The 15,605-nt window shown below is 31.3% G+C and overlaps 1 protein-coding gene across 3 annotated transcripts in view; it reads left to right on the top strand.

Annotated features, from left to right (window-relative positions):
• Positions 1–15,605, top strand: part of LOC105321734 (uncharacterized) — a 124,748-nt gene that overhangs the window by 37,854 nt on the left and 71,289 nt on the right. For all 3 annotated transcript variants that reach the window (XM_066069435.1, XM_066069434.1, XM_066069436.1), the window contains one exon: positions 8,027–8,416. In XM_066069435.1, coding sequence (XP_065925507.1) covers positions 8,027–8,416 — 390 coding nt within the window. The remainder of the gene's footprint in view (positions 1–8,026; positions 8,417–15,605) is intronic.

Here is a 15,605-nt window from a genome sequence, read left to right as displayed (position 1 = left end):
GACTAATACCCCAAATACACAGAAGTACAGGGACTGATTTTATAAATATTGTCATTCAGCTTACACAAACTAAAAACTTATTATTTGTAAAAGGTATAAATACAAAAATAAATTAAATTTTACATTAATACAAAAAAGATAACTTTTTTGGAAATTCTAATAAACTGTTCCATTTTATTCTTTGCCATTTGACATACATAGAATTACACAAAAACCTTGAGAGAAATTTTACATTTTTATTAAGAAACTTGTGTCACGCTCTATGAATAAACTTTTTTCCTTCTCATTGTTATACTCACATGTTCTCAGTTTTAAAAATAATTAAAAAAAAAATAATTTAAAAAAATTCTTATCAGTATACCGGTACGTTAGTTTTTTGTTCAGGGGACTGTACGTATAAAGTAAGAAAAAAAATTCCCAATTTTTATCAAAACGTCGCATTTTTCCCAATCTATTGGCCCCGGCCCCAGTACCATTCAAAGTACTGAAGCACTGACGGGAGTTCATTTTATCGATTATCATTTATTTTAAAATCAAAAATATATGATTTTGCATGGCAAGTAGTATCAGTAATCGAGATATTTCTAAGAAATTGTATGGACCCAGGCAAGTTTTGTTCAATCAAACGCTTAGCTGTCTCCGTTTATTTCTGACAAGCCGAGCTTCTGGTTGAACGAGACTACAATGAACTCTAGCGTAGAAATACATACAACTTCAAAAAATATCTAAATTGTTTGTACCATTTAAAATCTTACAGTTTTCAAGGTATTAATAAGAAAGTTTTCTTGAAAAACAATGCTTCAGAATACATTGCATCAGATTGATCGATTATTTTGAAGAACTAAATGTTCTCAGCGGTATTGATTTGCGCTCAGATAGGTCCAAACACTGTTTCACTTTCAGTTTGCCCGAGTAAGTGCATAGGAGAGTTGATTAAAATCAACTCCCAAAAATGGATGTGAGAGGCCTGCTGAGTTCGTTTATGTTTTAAATTCAGCTATGCTGAATAGGAAATACCAAGTTTAAAAATCTTAAGTTGAATGTAATAAACTACATGACTCAAACCAAGGTATGTATCTTTCTTAGAATTCTATGATTGATGCTGAAATTTTGGTTGATCAATAGAAATGTCTTGCTAAAAGGATGATATGCTGTAACTACTTTCTGGTGTCCCTTCTTAAACGATGAACTGCATAAAATCTACACAAATTTTTGATATTTTTTAGAGCACAAATAAAAATGAGGTCTTTAAACAGTTTCCATAGTTCTGACACTTTATTATAATGAGGATAAAAGAATAAGCATTGTTGTTAAAAAATTATTGCAACGGAAAATCATCTTTGTAGACATTTGTTGTTTTTTGATAAAGATGAAAATAATGGTTGGGCCTTGGTACAATAGAGCGACATGCCTGCCAATACATTGATTTGAATTATAGCTCTTTACGAATGTTACGAATGTAACAACATTTTTCAGTTAAGTTTATTCATCAGTCAAGTGAGTAAGGATATGAAATGTCATACGAAATGAAACATGCCTGGTAAACAACAATCGTTTATAATGGAGAAGGCCAATGAAATTTTTCAATGTTTTTAATTTGAGGAATTGAACGCATTCATTCTGGTGCATTGAGGTACACTTTTCTTCTTTCACATATAGGATTTTTAAAAATAAAATACAATAACGAGTCAGTTCTGGAGGGAGAAAATGTAACTTTGAACTGAACTGAACTTTATTTATTTTACAACGATTGATAAACAAGTTCTACAACTTATATTAATATCTCTCGTTGGCACGGAGTCATTGGTGTTGGAAGAAGCCGGAGTACCCGGAGAGAACCCACGTGTCCAAGCGGGCGACCGCCATACCCTATCACATACAACCACTGTCGATCACGGGGATCGAACTCGGGTCGCAGCGGTGAAAAGCGAGTCCATTGTAATGTAACTTGTTTCTCTCATGTATTTTAATTGTTTTTTAAAGTGATTTTTTTTTTTGGGGGGGGGGGGGTTAAAATAAATAGAACTGGAAGTAAACTGTGAACACCAACTGAAATTTCAGTTATTTATATTGCATATAATCTTATTTTCGGTAAAAATGGTATTCCATAAAGGTCAAAGATTAAGTAAATGCTAAAATGAGTGTAAAATTCGGATATTCATTTTTGGTTAATTTATCGAGGTGCCATCCTTTGAACGCCCATATAAGGTCGGTGTTGTTCAGGTGAGCGATGTGGCCCATTGGGCCTCTTGTTTGTGTTTATGTTTATTAAAGAGGTTTGCTCCTTAGGTTTTGGGTTTTTACAGAGTTTAGTAAGGGACTATATTTTGTGGCAGAATGTTTTCAAGAAGGAAATGAACAATTTTCATAACTCACTAGTTTTAGAGTACTGTAACTATAGCTTCCTAATTTTCAAGTGCAGACCAATCGTCTAGATAGTTTGTGTATTACGATATATTCATGATATTCTTAAAAACAATATTTTGATTTTTCTATCAATATATTTTGGCATATTAAGCTTATATTTCACAAAAGTTAAGAAAAAATTAACTAGAATTTTGGACTAAAATTAGCTTATTTCATACTATATCTCAAATTTTTGAAATTGACCCCTAGTTGTTTAATTTTAAATGAGACATTAAATGAATGTCTCTTTGTATGCAAAGTTTTGGAAAGATGACAATACTTTAATTTTTTTTAGCCCCCTACTGGTTTCACCGGTGGGGACTATAGCTTTCCTCTGTGTCTGTCAGTCCGTCTGTCTGTCTGTCTGTCTGTCCATCCGTCTGTATGTCTGTCCCACTTCAGTTTTCCACGCTTTTTTTCTTAATGCATTTGAGGAATAACATGAAATTTGCTGAACAGCTTTAAAATGTCAAACTACAGATCAAGTTTACATTTTTGTAACGTTTGCTTGACATAGTTTCAAGAAAATTAATTTTTTATATTTCAAGTTTTTAATGTTCGGGTTCGGTATCGGGTTTGGTGTGTATTGAATAAACGAGGAAAGTATGTAGTCAGTAATAATATTGTGCATTACTTGGACCATTCATTTTATTGTTTCGAACAAAGAAATAACTTTTATAAAATAGTTTCTAGCATTGTGATGTTAATTTAATCGACAGGGTTTTTTGTATACTTACAATTGGGTTCGTTATCGGGTTGGTCTGTTGATTTGGGGTACATAAGATGGTAAGAATGATATTCTGCATAACAGTGCATTGTTTTCACAAACTTCTACAAACTAGTAGGGGATGTGTATTGCTTATGTTGTACTCTCAGAATGCTTGTTTTATTTGTGTTATAATTTGATTACTCCAAAATTTTGTAACATCTGATGTTGTGTTCATTGTGTACTGGCCTTTGAAGCCACCAGTAAAGCAAGAATATTAATCTTTGACTTAGATTTTACTTTTATAGTCACTACATATATGTTCAACTTCATACTGTATTAAATCAAAATCATAACTAAATAATTTTTCAAACTAAAAATATTTGTTATACCCCCGCTCCGAAGGAGAGGGGGTATACTGTTTTACCCTTGTGTGTCTGTCCGTCCGTCTGTCCGTCTGTCTGTCCGTCCGTAACAAAAATTTCTGTCGCATTTATCTCAGCAACTACTTATCGCAGATGCTTGAAATTTTAACACAGCGTTTGTTAAGGCATGTCATATCGTGGGATATATTTTTGTACCAATCGGATGTCAACTTCCTGTTAAATGACGACGTTGCTTATTTTTTAAACAAAATTTTCAAACAAATTTTCGTCAAAGATTTCTCAGCAACTGTTTATCGCAGATGCTTGAAATTTTAACACAGCGTTTGTTAAGGCATGCCATATCGTGGGATATATTTTTGTACCAATCGGACGTCAACTTCCTGTTAAATGACGACGTTGCTTATTTTTTAACCAAAATTTTCAAACAAATTTTCGTCAAAGATGTCTCAGCAACTGTTTATCGCAGATGCTTGAAATTTTTACACAGTATTTGTATAGGCATGCTATATCGTGGGATATATTTTTGTACCAATCGGACGTCAACTTCCTGTTTAATGACGACTTTGCTTATTTTTTAAACAAAATTTTCAAAACAAATTTTCGTCAAAGATTTCTCAGCAACTATTTATCGCAGATGCTTAAAATTTTAACACACTATTTGTTTAGGCATGCCATGTTGTGGGATATATTTCTGTACCAATCGGGTGTCAACTTCCTGTTAAATGACGACTTTGTTTATTTTTTGCCAAAATTTTCAAACAAATTTTCGTCAAAGATTTCTCAGCAGCTAATATTTATCGCAGATGCTTGAAATTTTTACACAGTGTTTGTTAAGGCATGCCATATTGTGGGATATATTTTTGTACCAATCGGACGTCATATTTCTGTTAAATGAGTACTTTGTTTATTTTAGCCAAAATTTTCAAACAAATTTTCGTCAAAGATTTCTCAGCAGCTATTTATCGCAGATGCTTGAAATTTTAAAACACTATTTGTTTAAGCATGCCATATTGTGGGATATATTTCTGTACCAATCGGATGCCAGCTTTCTGTTAAATGTCGACTTTGCTTATTTTGCATATTCACATCAGAGCGGGGGTATGTTGCAACCACTATTGAAATAAAACCACTATTGAAATAAATTATTTCAATAGTGGTTGGGAATGCATTTCATTAGAAAAATCACTTTGCAACCACTATTGAAATAAAACCACTATTGAAATAAATTATTTCAATAGTGGTTGGGGAATATTTCATTTGAAGAATCACTTTGCAACCACTATTGAAATACAATTACTATCGAAGTAATTATATCAATAGTAGTTGGGGATGCATTTCATTTTAAGAGTCACTTTACAGACACTTTTAAAGACTAATGTTTAATTATTTTTTTTTTTTTGTATACGAGAATGAACTTTTTAGAAATATTACTTTGTTATTACTATTGTAACGCAAGAAACGCTTTATCTAACGAACAATATCAGATACAAAATGTAGGTATTATACTTGCATATTTTACGGTATTAATAATCAAGACTAAAAGGAAATATGGTATAATGTTACAATTTTCACGGATGTGCAAAAATATATAACCAATTCACGCAAATTAAAATGCAAACAATTTTTTTTTCGAACAAACGATTGATTTCAAATTCACAATAAAGGTATTGAAGACTTATATTTTACAGTAATTATAACCGAGACTATCAATTTAACGTACCTTTTTCGGATTTTTACTGTTGTGCAGATATAAAAAAAAATCTCGTAGAATGATGTATAGATTTGTTTTCATATTCTTTTCTTTACCTTTTTCTTTCTATAGATATAAAATGTGAAAATCGTAAATTATTTGTACAAGAATTAACACATTTGAAATTACCGGAACTTCAACTCAAACCCCCTGTATATTAAAATAAATCAATTAAGGATACATGTAATTATAAACATTAATATTAAGATAAATTATTTCAATTAGTGATGAATTTTATTAGGACCACTATTGAAATAAATTATTTCAATAGTGGTTGGTGATGAATTTTATTACGACCACTATTGAAATAAATTATTTCAATAGTGGTTGGTGATGAAGTTTATTACGACCACTATTGAAATAAATTATTTCAATAGTGGTTGATGATGAATTTTATTACGACCACTATTGAAATAAATTACTTTTATAGTGGTTGGTAATGAGTTTTATTACGACCACTGTTGAAATAAATTACTTCAATAGTGGTGGGTTATGAAGCTTATCATGAGAAATAATTTGCAACCACTTTTGAAATACAAACACCATTTAAAATATTATATAACATATATCATTATAATAATCTTTATTGAAATACATTATGATAATCGTAATTGTATAGATGTATTTCAGTACAAGAATAACTGTGCAGTATTGGCAATAAATTTCATTTTACACATCACATTTATGATATTTTTTTGTATAGGTCGTGGATGTACTTCATTTCAAGTATCAATTTGCAAAAAGTAATTCGATATTTTTTTTATAAATTATATATAATTGTTATTTCATTATATATATATATATATATATATATATATATATATATATATATATATATATGAGAGAAAGATAAGTAATGTAAATAGCGGTTGAGGATGTATTTTATTATTAGGATATTGAAATAAATTATTTCAATAGTGGTTAAAGACGCGTTTCATTACAACCACTATTGAAATAAGTTATTTCAATAGTGGTTAGGGAGGCGATTCATTACAACCACTATTGAAATAAGTTATTTCAATAGTGGTTAGGGAGGCGTTTCATTACAACCACTATTGAAATAATTTATTTAAATAGTGGTTAAGGATCCGTTTCATTACAACTACTATTGAAATAAACTATTTCAAAAGTGGTAGGGATGCATGTCATTTTTATGCCTATTATTCCGTCTGCGTATAGCACTGTCAGTTCCAGATGACAGGTGGTATGGAAAGCATGACCATATAAAGGTAAATCATGATTGAAAAGGAATTTATCATATCATAAGACATATTTCATATCTGAAAGAAATTCCCCTAGCAGAAAGGAAAGTGCTACAAATAGACATAATAATAGACATAAAACTGATATGCATCATCAATCACTATTGAAATACTTTTTTAAATAGTGGTTGAAATGAAAGGTATCCCTAACCTCTATTGAAATAATTTATTTCAATAGTGGTTGAAATGAAACGCATCCTTAACCACTATTGAAATAATATATTCAATAGTTGTCGTAATGACGTACATCCCTAACCACTATTGAAATAATTTATCTCAATAGTAATATTTATAATAATATTTATCAATAAATAATGATTCATTATACAGGGGGTTTGAATAGAAGTTCTGGCAATTGACAATATGTTCACTATCATTTAAATACATGTAATATACAATATTCATAGAACATGATATGTCTGTAGAAAGAGAAACGTAAAGAAAAAAAAATAAGTAATACTTATAAAGATATTCATTCTAAGCTACGATTGAAAAATAATTTTAATAGAATATGTTCTTCAACAGTGTCTGTAAATTGATTTTTAAAATGGATTACATCCCGGAACAATATTTAAATAATTTATTTCAATAGTGGTTACAATGTGATTCTTCAAATGAAATACATCCCCAACCACTATTGAAATAATTTATTTCAATAGTGGTTTTATTTCAATAGTGGTTGCAAAGCGATTTTTCTAATGAAATGCATTCCCAACCACTATTGAAATAATTTATTTCAATAGTGGTTTTATTTCAATAGTGGTTGCAACAGGGTATCACTAGTGAGCATTGGCTCACAGATTTCTTGTTTGATTTCTTCAAATTATCAATTTCTATGTCAAATTTTAGCAAAAATTTCATAAAAAAATATCATTACTGTTTGAGACCCTATATTTCCAAAAATGGCATGTGACATGGGTCACAAATAAAATAGATGAACATTTTAGGCCCCCCTCTTTATATCTAAGTGTTTTTTGGATGATTGACATTACTATTATTTCGAGAGCCAACCTCCTTAATAATGCCCCATTTTAAAAAAGGGACTTATTGTTCTGCATCTCTCTGTAAGTCCTCATGAGGGTTGGTCAGTCTGTATACATGTCAGTAGACCAAGTGATGTAAGATCAATATTTTAAGAACTCTTATTGGACAGAACCTGATACACCTAAAGGAGTTAAGTAACTTTGATTTTGATATCCAAAGAACAATTAATAATTAGAAGAGTCAAAAATTATTTTATCCCAATTGTTTGTTTATTATCTAAAATATTCTGCTTTTGCTCTTTGTACCTTGTGAGAGATTATTTTGTCAATAAATATATTACAATGAATGATGAAAACTTCATCTGAATAATGCAAAATATAATTAACAGTGAATGATTAAAATTTCATCTGAATAATGCAGAATATAATTGATAATTTATGATTAAAACTTCATTTGATTAATGCAAAATATAATTAACACGTATGATTATCATACAAAATGCATCTAAATAATACAAAAAATAATTAAACAGATTGCAGGCAAGATCAAAATGAAAGAGTTCCTGGAGTGTTGACAGAAACATCTACCTTCAATTCCATAGAACAGAACAAGGAAACAAAACCTATGTTAAAAAAAGACGACGAGAAAGACAATTTAAATGCAGAAACTGCTGTAGCACAGGCATCAGAAGAAGATACTTCTAAATTAGAGATGTCTGCAGTCGTATTAACAGAAGGAGGCAATTCCATGTTTGAAAAACCTGCATCACATACCCTAGATACAAACAGTTCAAATTCTGGAATATCTGAAGTAGATGGCCCAAAACCAAAGGCAATTGTTTCACAAACACCATATAAAGACATTTTGAATTCAGGAGCATCTTTGTTACGAGCACCAGACTCAAATGGGAAATCAGTGACAGGTATAGTATATATGCTTGTATTAATTGTTTGTGATATTTACACATATTAGTGTGCTGCATTTAATCAAGTCACCTGAGTCACTCATTGCAATTAGTATCCGTCTGTCATCGTCGTGTGATGTGTGTTAACAATAGAATATTTTGAAATTGTTGAAAACTACATGGCCAATAGTCCAATCCACACTTTGCAAAAGTTGTTCCCCTTTAGGGGGTCAGCCCAAAGGTCAAAAGGGAAAAAACAACTTTTTCCTTCTTTATGCAACCCAATATTTGGGCGTCCTGTGAAAAAATCTCTTGGAATCTAATTTATCCCTTCGATGTGTTGGTTGCCCTAACTTGTGGCAATAAAAATTCACAGTGGAAACAGATTTCTAATGTCAAATGAACCCTCTAAACTACAATTGCTGCTGTGAGAAATAGATGGGTTTTTCCCCAAAGATGGCGCGCAAAGGACATAACTTTTGTAAAGTGTGTATTGGTCTATTCTTTTTTAATATGTGGTATGATATGATGCATCTTTAGGGTAAGAAGAACATAAATTATATTTGTTTTTCCTCGGAATGAATTGTCACACTTTCATCGGTTTAAACATTACACATGACTCCCAGATAAACCTCAGTATGTCCGTTCAGTTAGAATTAATATTCGGCAATATAGCAGACGCTTTGCCTTCTCATCTCGATATTTCATATCTAACAAAAACAGCTATAACGAATTTACAGCTTTAACAAAGTAAATTCAATATCCCAGCTGACAAAATTTTAATGTATTTTATCATTTATATATTGAATACTTTCCAATACAGTCAGATTTCATTCAAGATAAATGAAATAAAAAATGCATACCCTAGCATATAAAATTACTGAAATTCAACAATTATTATGCAGAAAATTCCTTAGAAACTGATTACATATTTAGAAAGACCATAATTAAAGCTTTCTACTTCAATTTTAAAATCAAAATCATTATGTTGATATTTTTTTAAACCTATGAATATTAGGGATGTCAATTTTACTCGGTTGGCTTAGTCGATTAATTGGAGGCTTTAGTCCAGCGATAGTTGAGTACTCGATGATTTAAGCGTATTTGAAACTGTGAGTCTTTTTATAATCAAATAATGTTACTGCCACATTGATCTCATCTTAAATTAAAGAACATTTAAAAAATTATGATAACATATACTAAATGTATTTGATTTAAAATATACTAGTGGAAAAAAGAAACTGCATTATAAAATTTAGTATAATTTTTCTATATCTATTGTTTGTATTTATAAAATTTAAACAATCGATAATGGTAATGTTTTTGACAATATCTGATGGTAACCATCCGGGTGCACAGACTTTTTCATGGTTAGTGAGCACCTGTTGTTTATTGAAGAATTTGTACGCATGGGTTTTACGGGCCAATACTGTTTGAAATAAGAACTGTAAAGGATTTGTTTAAACTTTTTAGCTCACCTGAGCTGAAAGCTCAAGTGAGCTATTCTGATCACTTTTTGTCCGTCGTCCGTCTGTCTGTCTGTCTGTCCGTCTGTAAACTTTTTACATTTTGAACTTCTTCTCTAAAACCGCTTATCCAATTTCAACCAAATTTGGCACAAAGCATCCTTATGGGAGGGCGAATATAAATTGCAGAAATAAAAGTCCGATCTGTATTCAAAGCGGAGAAAACCTTGAAACTGTAGAAAAAGGGGGGTGCATTTTTAAAAATCTTCTTCTCAAGAACTACTGATTCCAATTCAACGTAGTTTAGCATAAATTATCCTTATGGGAAGGAAAATATAAATTGCAAAAATTAAGGTCTAATTCTGTTTCAAATCTGAGTTATTACGAAAATAATAATAAAGGAAAGGCGTGTTTCAATCAGTTTAATAGCCTCGGACTCGGCATCCGGTAAAATGGGTAGACAAGACTTGGCCTGGGCAAAACAAAAGATAAGCAGTTATTAATCTGCCCATCTCATTAAAATTTCAGGATATTTGATGGACCAGTATATTTGTATTTGCTGTAAATGTTGCTGCAAAATAATGCGTATTTGGAATTGACTATTGCCGATCTGCCCCGGCTTTTATTTTGCCACGGCCCGGTTTTGCTTACCCATTTTACCAAGACTCGTATTCCATACTTCTAAAACGAGGTTCTTTGTTTAAAGCAGCCATGAAATTATACGAAAAAGGGTCGATCTGACTATGATGAATTTGCTTGTTGTGCAACAGTTCGCGTATGAAGGGAAATTTGGGAAACATGAAAAATATATTGGTGCCGATTTTGTGAAGTAAATTGGGGCTAAATATTTCAATGCGTTGACAGTTTTCACACATGACGTTGATGTTAGCTTGTTCTGATTTTCGTTTCGTTTTCATTATTTATGCTTTGTAACCTGGAAACTGTCGTCTGTATTTCGTGATTTGAACGTATCAAATCAAACAGAGACTTCGGTAAATCAAACAGCTACGTTACGGTCCTTAAAGTAACTATATGCGGCGTTCCACTCTCTGTGGACGATTCGGCCATACATGACATGCTTAAAAAATTAGGAGTACATCCTAAGAGCGAGATCAAATACGAAAAAAATAGAAATCCTACATCCAATAAAATGACCAAAGTATTAAATGGCAACAGATTTCTGTATATAGAACCACTTGAACAAAACAAGGCCTTGCCTCGATTCAGTTACTGCGCAGGTCTCAAATGTAAGATCTTCCATCGCGGACAAAATGTCGAAAAACCACCTAGTACCTGTACCAACTGCTGGGAAACTGGGCACTCTTTCAGGCTATGCCAGAATATTCCGCGTTGTTCCGCTTGTAAGGAAACTGGACACAAGCCCGGCTCCAATCTATGTCCGCAATACATCGAAGATAACTCTAATGAAGTTGAAGCTTTTGATGGTAAAGAAAATGTGCTTTCAAATTTCTTCCCATGCAAGCTTATGGTCTTTGGCGAATCTTTTGAATCAGCTGAACAAGCTTTTCAGCTTACGAAGGCTGTTCGAGCGGGAGACCTTTTGGCGGCGGAGAGGATTCGAGCAGCGAAATCTGCGTTGGAATGTAAACAAATCGGAAACTCCGTCCTACCATCCACTTCCTGGCATCAGGACGCGCCTAAGGTTATGGAAGAAATTGTGATAGAAAAAGTGAAACAAATATCTGAAATGAAAAAGAAAATTACGCAAGTGTTTACAGATAAAAAAGTGTTTGCGCACTCAGTATATGACCAGTTTTGGGGAACTGGTCTAAACTCGGCGCAAACCGTGCACACAAATCCGAAAGCGTGGCCAGGGCAAAATGTTATGGGCAAGCTGCTGCAACGTGTTGCAGAATCCTTTCATGCAAGCTCACAGCGTACAAGTTCCCGGAACAGGAAAACCACAGTTAACAACGCCAGCAAAGCCAACCAGAAAGACCTGGATGGGTATGTTAAAAAATCATGTAAATCCAGCAAATAAACATGTAGACTATGGCTTGTATTAAGTTTTCATCTCTGAACTGTAGAGGGTTAAATAGTTATGATAAAAGGGTTATTCTATATGATTGGTTAAACAGTCAAAAATGTGATATAATTTTCTTACAAGAAACGCATTTTGTTGATAAAAAACAGAGTATTTATGATTTAAGATGGCATGGTTCTGCTGTTCATAATTTTTTTGAATCTTCACACAGTAAAGGTGTGTCAATATTTTTTCACAAAAAGTTTGCCTTTAAAACTCTAAATTTACATAAATCTGCCGATAGTCGAATTTTATTAATGAATATTGAACATGACAACAATATTATTACTTTAGTAAATGTATACGCCCCAAACTTAGAAAATCTAAGAATTAACTTCTTTAAAAAGGTTGCTAAATAGATATCACTATATGCAATGAATGAAGAAAATTTAATATTTGTTGGTGACTTTAACTGTAGCGTACAAAATGAAAAAGATAAAAGTGGGAAAATAGTCAGGGAAATAATACAGAGATTTGATTTATATGATATGTGGTCGGAATTAAAACCCGACAAAAAAGGTCTAACGTGGTGTGATGGCAATGGGACACCAAAAAGTCGAATAGATTATGTAATAGCGAGCGAACACTTTTGTTATACTCCAGAGAACATATTTTTACGCAAAGCTCCCAATGTGAATGATTGCAGACTGAGTGATCACCTGTCAATAGTTTTTAAGTTTAGAATATCGGGTAACACAAGAGGAAAAGGCTTTTGGAAATTAAATGTATCTGTTTTACACGATGCAAATTATGTTAAAACAATGAATGACTTTTTAAACAACCTACCAGATGAAATAGAAAATGAGATCAGTCCGCATATCAAATGGGATTTAATTAAGATACAGATAAGAAATTTAAGTATAAATTTTTGTAAACAAAAAGGTAAAACAATAAGAAATAATATTCAATCGATTGAAAAGGAAATTGAAAAAATTGAAAGTTCTGATTATGCACAAATTAATGTCAAAAAGAAGAGAGAATTAGAAAACGAGTTAGACGAATTATACAAATATAAAGCGAAAGGCGCACAGATCAGATTGAGAGCAAAGTGGATCGATGAAGGGGAAAGAAATACGTCCTACTTTCTTAGGCTTGAAAATAAACACCAATCTCATAATGTAATCAATAAGGTAGATAATAATGGACATATATACACTAAAACGGATGAAATCTTGAAACAACTTTACATATTTTATGATGATCTCTATTCGAGCAGACGCGTCCCAGATGCGCATATTGAAAACTACTTAAGTGAAATAAATCCTGAAAACAAAATATCAGATAAAGAAAAAGAAATAATTGAAATTTTTCCCACTTTAAAAGAATGTGCCGAGGCAGTTTACAATATGAAACAAAATAAATCTCCAGGCAATGACGGTATTCCAGTAGAATTTTATAAAATGTTTTGGAAACACTTAAAAACATATTTTTACAATGCTCTGAAACATTCTTTCGAAGAATGTGAACTTTCCTCAACACAAAATGCTCAATTTTATCACTTATATATAAAAAAGGTTCTCTAGAAAAAATAAAAAAACTACAGACCGATCAGTTTAACTAATATAGATTACAAGATCATAGCTTGTGTCTTTGCTAAAAGACTACAAAAAGTAATGGATAATATAATAAATGAAAATCAAACAGGGTATATCAAAGGTAGATTTATAGGTAACAATTCTAGACTTATATTAGATATTCTAGAGTACTGTGAAAATAATAACAAAGATGACATATTACTTTTCGCTGATTTTCAAAAAGCCTTCGATTCGGTTGAATGGAACTTCCTATTTAAAACACTACAAAAATTCAATTTTGGGCCGAACTTTATAAAATGGATACAAATACTTTATAAAAACCCATGTTTTTATGTAAAAAATAATGGCTGGCTGTCACGGAAATGTAGAATGGAACGTGGAATAAGACAGGGTTGTCCAGTATCAGCCTTATTATTTTTATTCGTAATGGAAATATTGAATCTAAAAATACAGAATTGTGGAGATATAAAAGGGTTCAAAATTAGTTCGTTAGAAAAAGAAATTAAATGTATACAACATGCTGATGATAGTACATTTACATTGGAAGATCAATTATCATTGGAAAATGCGCTAAACATTTTAAAAAAATTTGGCAAAATGTCGGGCACAAATTTAAATATGACTAAAACGGAATGCATCATTTTAGGACCTCTTAGAGAAAGATTAGATCACCAAACACACGTATATCAAGTAAGAATAAATAAAGATACTTTAAAATGCTTAGGTATATATGTTGGACTAAATAAAAATATATGTAACGAAAAAAATTGGATATGTAAATTAAAGGAATTTGAAAAGATACTGGATTCGTGGAGATGTCGAAAGCTTACTATCTTCGGTAAATGTCAAATTGTAAACTCGATTATTCTATCAAAAATCATTTTCACTGCAACGGTGTTAGAAAATCCGGGAAATGATTACTTTAAAAAATTAAATAAACTAATTTTTTCATTTTTATGGGGCAATCGTGAACGCATCAAAAGGCACACATTAATTCGCGAGATAAAAGAGGGGGGTATAGGAATAATTGACCCAGAAATCAAAATTAAAGCTACTAAAGCAGCTTGGATTTCAAAACTTACACAAAATAAGAGTAATTTAAGTAAATTTTTAAATGCATGTTTAGCAAATCATAAGATGAAAATCGAATATATTCTAGAATCAAATGTAACAAACACCTCTGATTTTAATAGTCTGAAAGGACTTCCACAATTCTACAAAGAGGTATTTACTGCATTTAATGAATGCAAAACTCAAAAAAGCATTGATACTGTGGAAGAAATATTACGGCAGAATATTTGGTTTAACGTAATATTTAAATACAAGGGAAAAGTTTTATATTTTCAGAACTGGTTCGAACGCGGCTTTCATTATGTGAAAGACCTTGTGAATGATAATGGTTTTAAATCGCTCAATGAAATAGCTACTACATTAAAATCGAAACACTAAAAAAACGTTTTTCACTCTAAAATACATAATGATACAAGCAGGAGGAGATATATAAAAATAAAAAATGAATTTCATTTTAAATTACAAGGAGAAATAAAAGATATCGGTAAAACGAAATCTGGCTTCTTCTATAAAATACTACTTGATGACAAATCCAAAAAACCTATCATGGAGAGTAAATGGAAAAATGAATTTAGCGACATAAACTCATTGTGTTGGCGAAAAATATATGATGAAAAAATTGTAAAAATTAATGATAAAAGCATTGCTGAATTTAATTTTAAATTATTGCACAATTTGTTGCCAAATAATCTATACCTTAGTAAATGGAATAAAAATATTGATAAATTTTGTACGTATTGTCGAGAAATTGAAAATACAAAACATATGGTTTTCGACTGTATACTTGTAAAAAACATCTGGAAAAAGGTTTCTGCTATACTTAAAATTAATATTGCTTGGAAACATCTTGTTTTGGGTTTCATTTATAATGGAAACCAAAGCAATGTAGTTTTAAACAATGTAATATCCTTCATTGCATGTAAAATTTTTAAATACAAAATGAAATGTAAATTGATAGAAGACAATGTCACAAATGAAGGCCTAATTTTATTTTTAAGGTCATCGCTTGCAAGCTTTTTCCTTGTAAATCAGCAAGCACAAACTGTCAATTTTAATAACTGTATACTTAGAACTCTTTCTGAAATGCTGTA

The sequence above is a fragment of the Magallana gigas genome, chromosome 8 (genome assembly GCF_963853765.1).
Source record: "Magallana gigas chromosome 8, xbMagGiga1.1, whole genome shotgun sequence".
NCBI classification, from domain to species: domain Eukaryota; kingdom Metazoa; phylum Mollusca; class Bivalvia; order Ostreida; family Ostreidae; genus Magallana; species Magallana gigas.
Note: the sequence above shows the minus strand (reverse complement) of the source record. Positions and strands in the feature narration are given on the sequence as shown.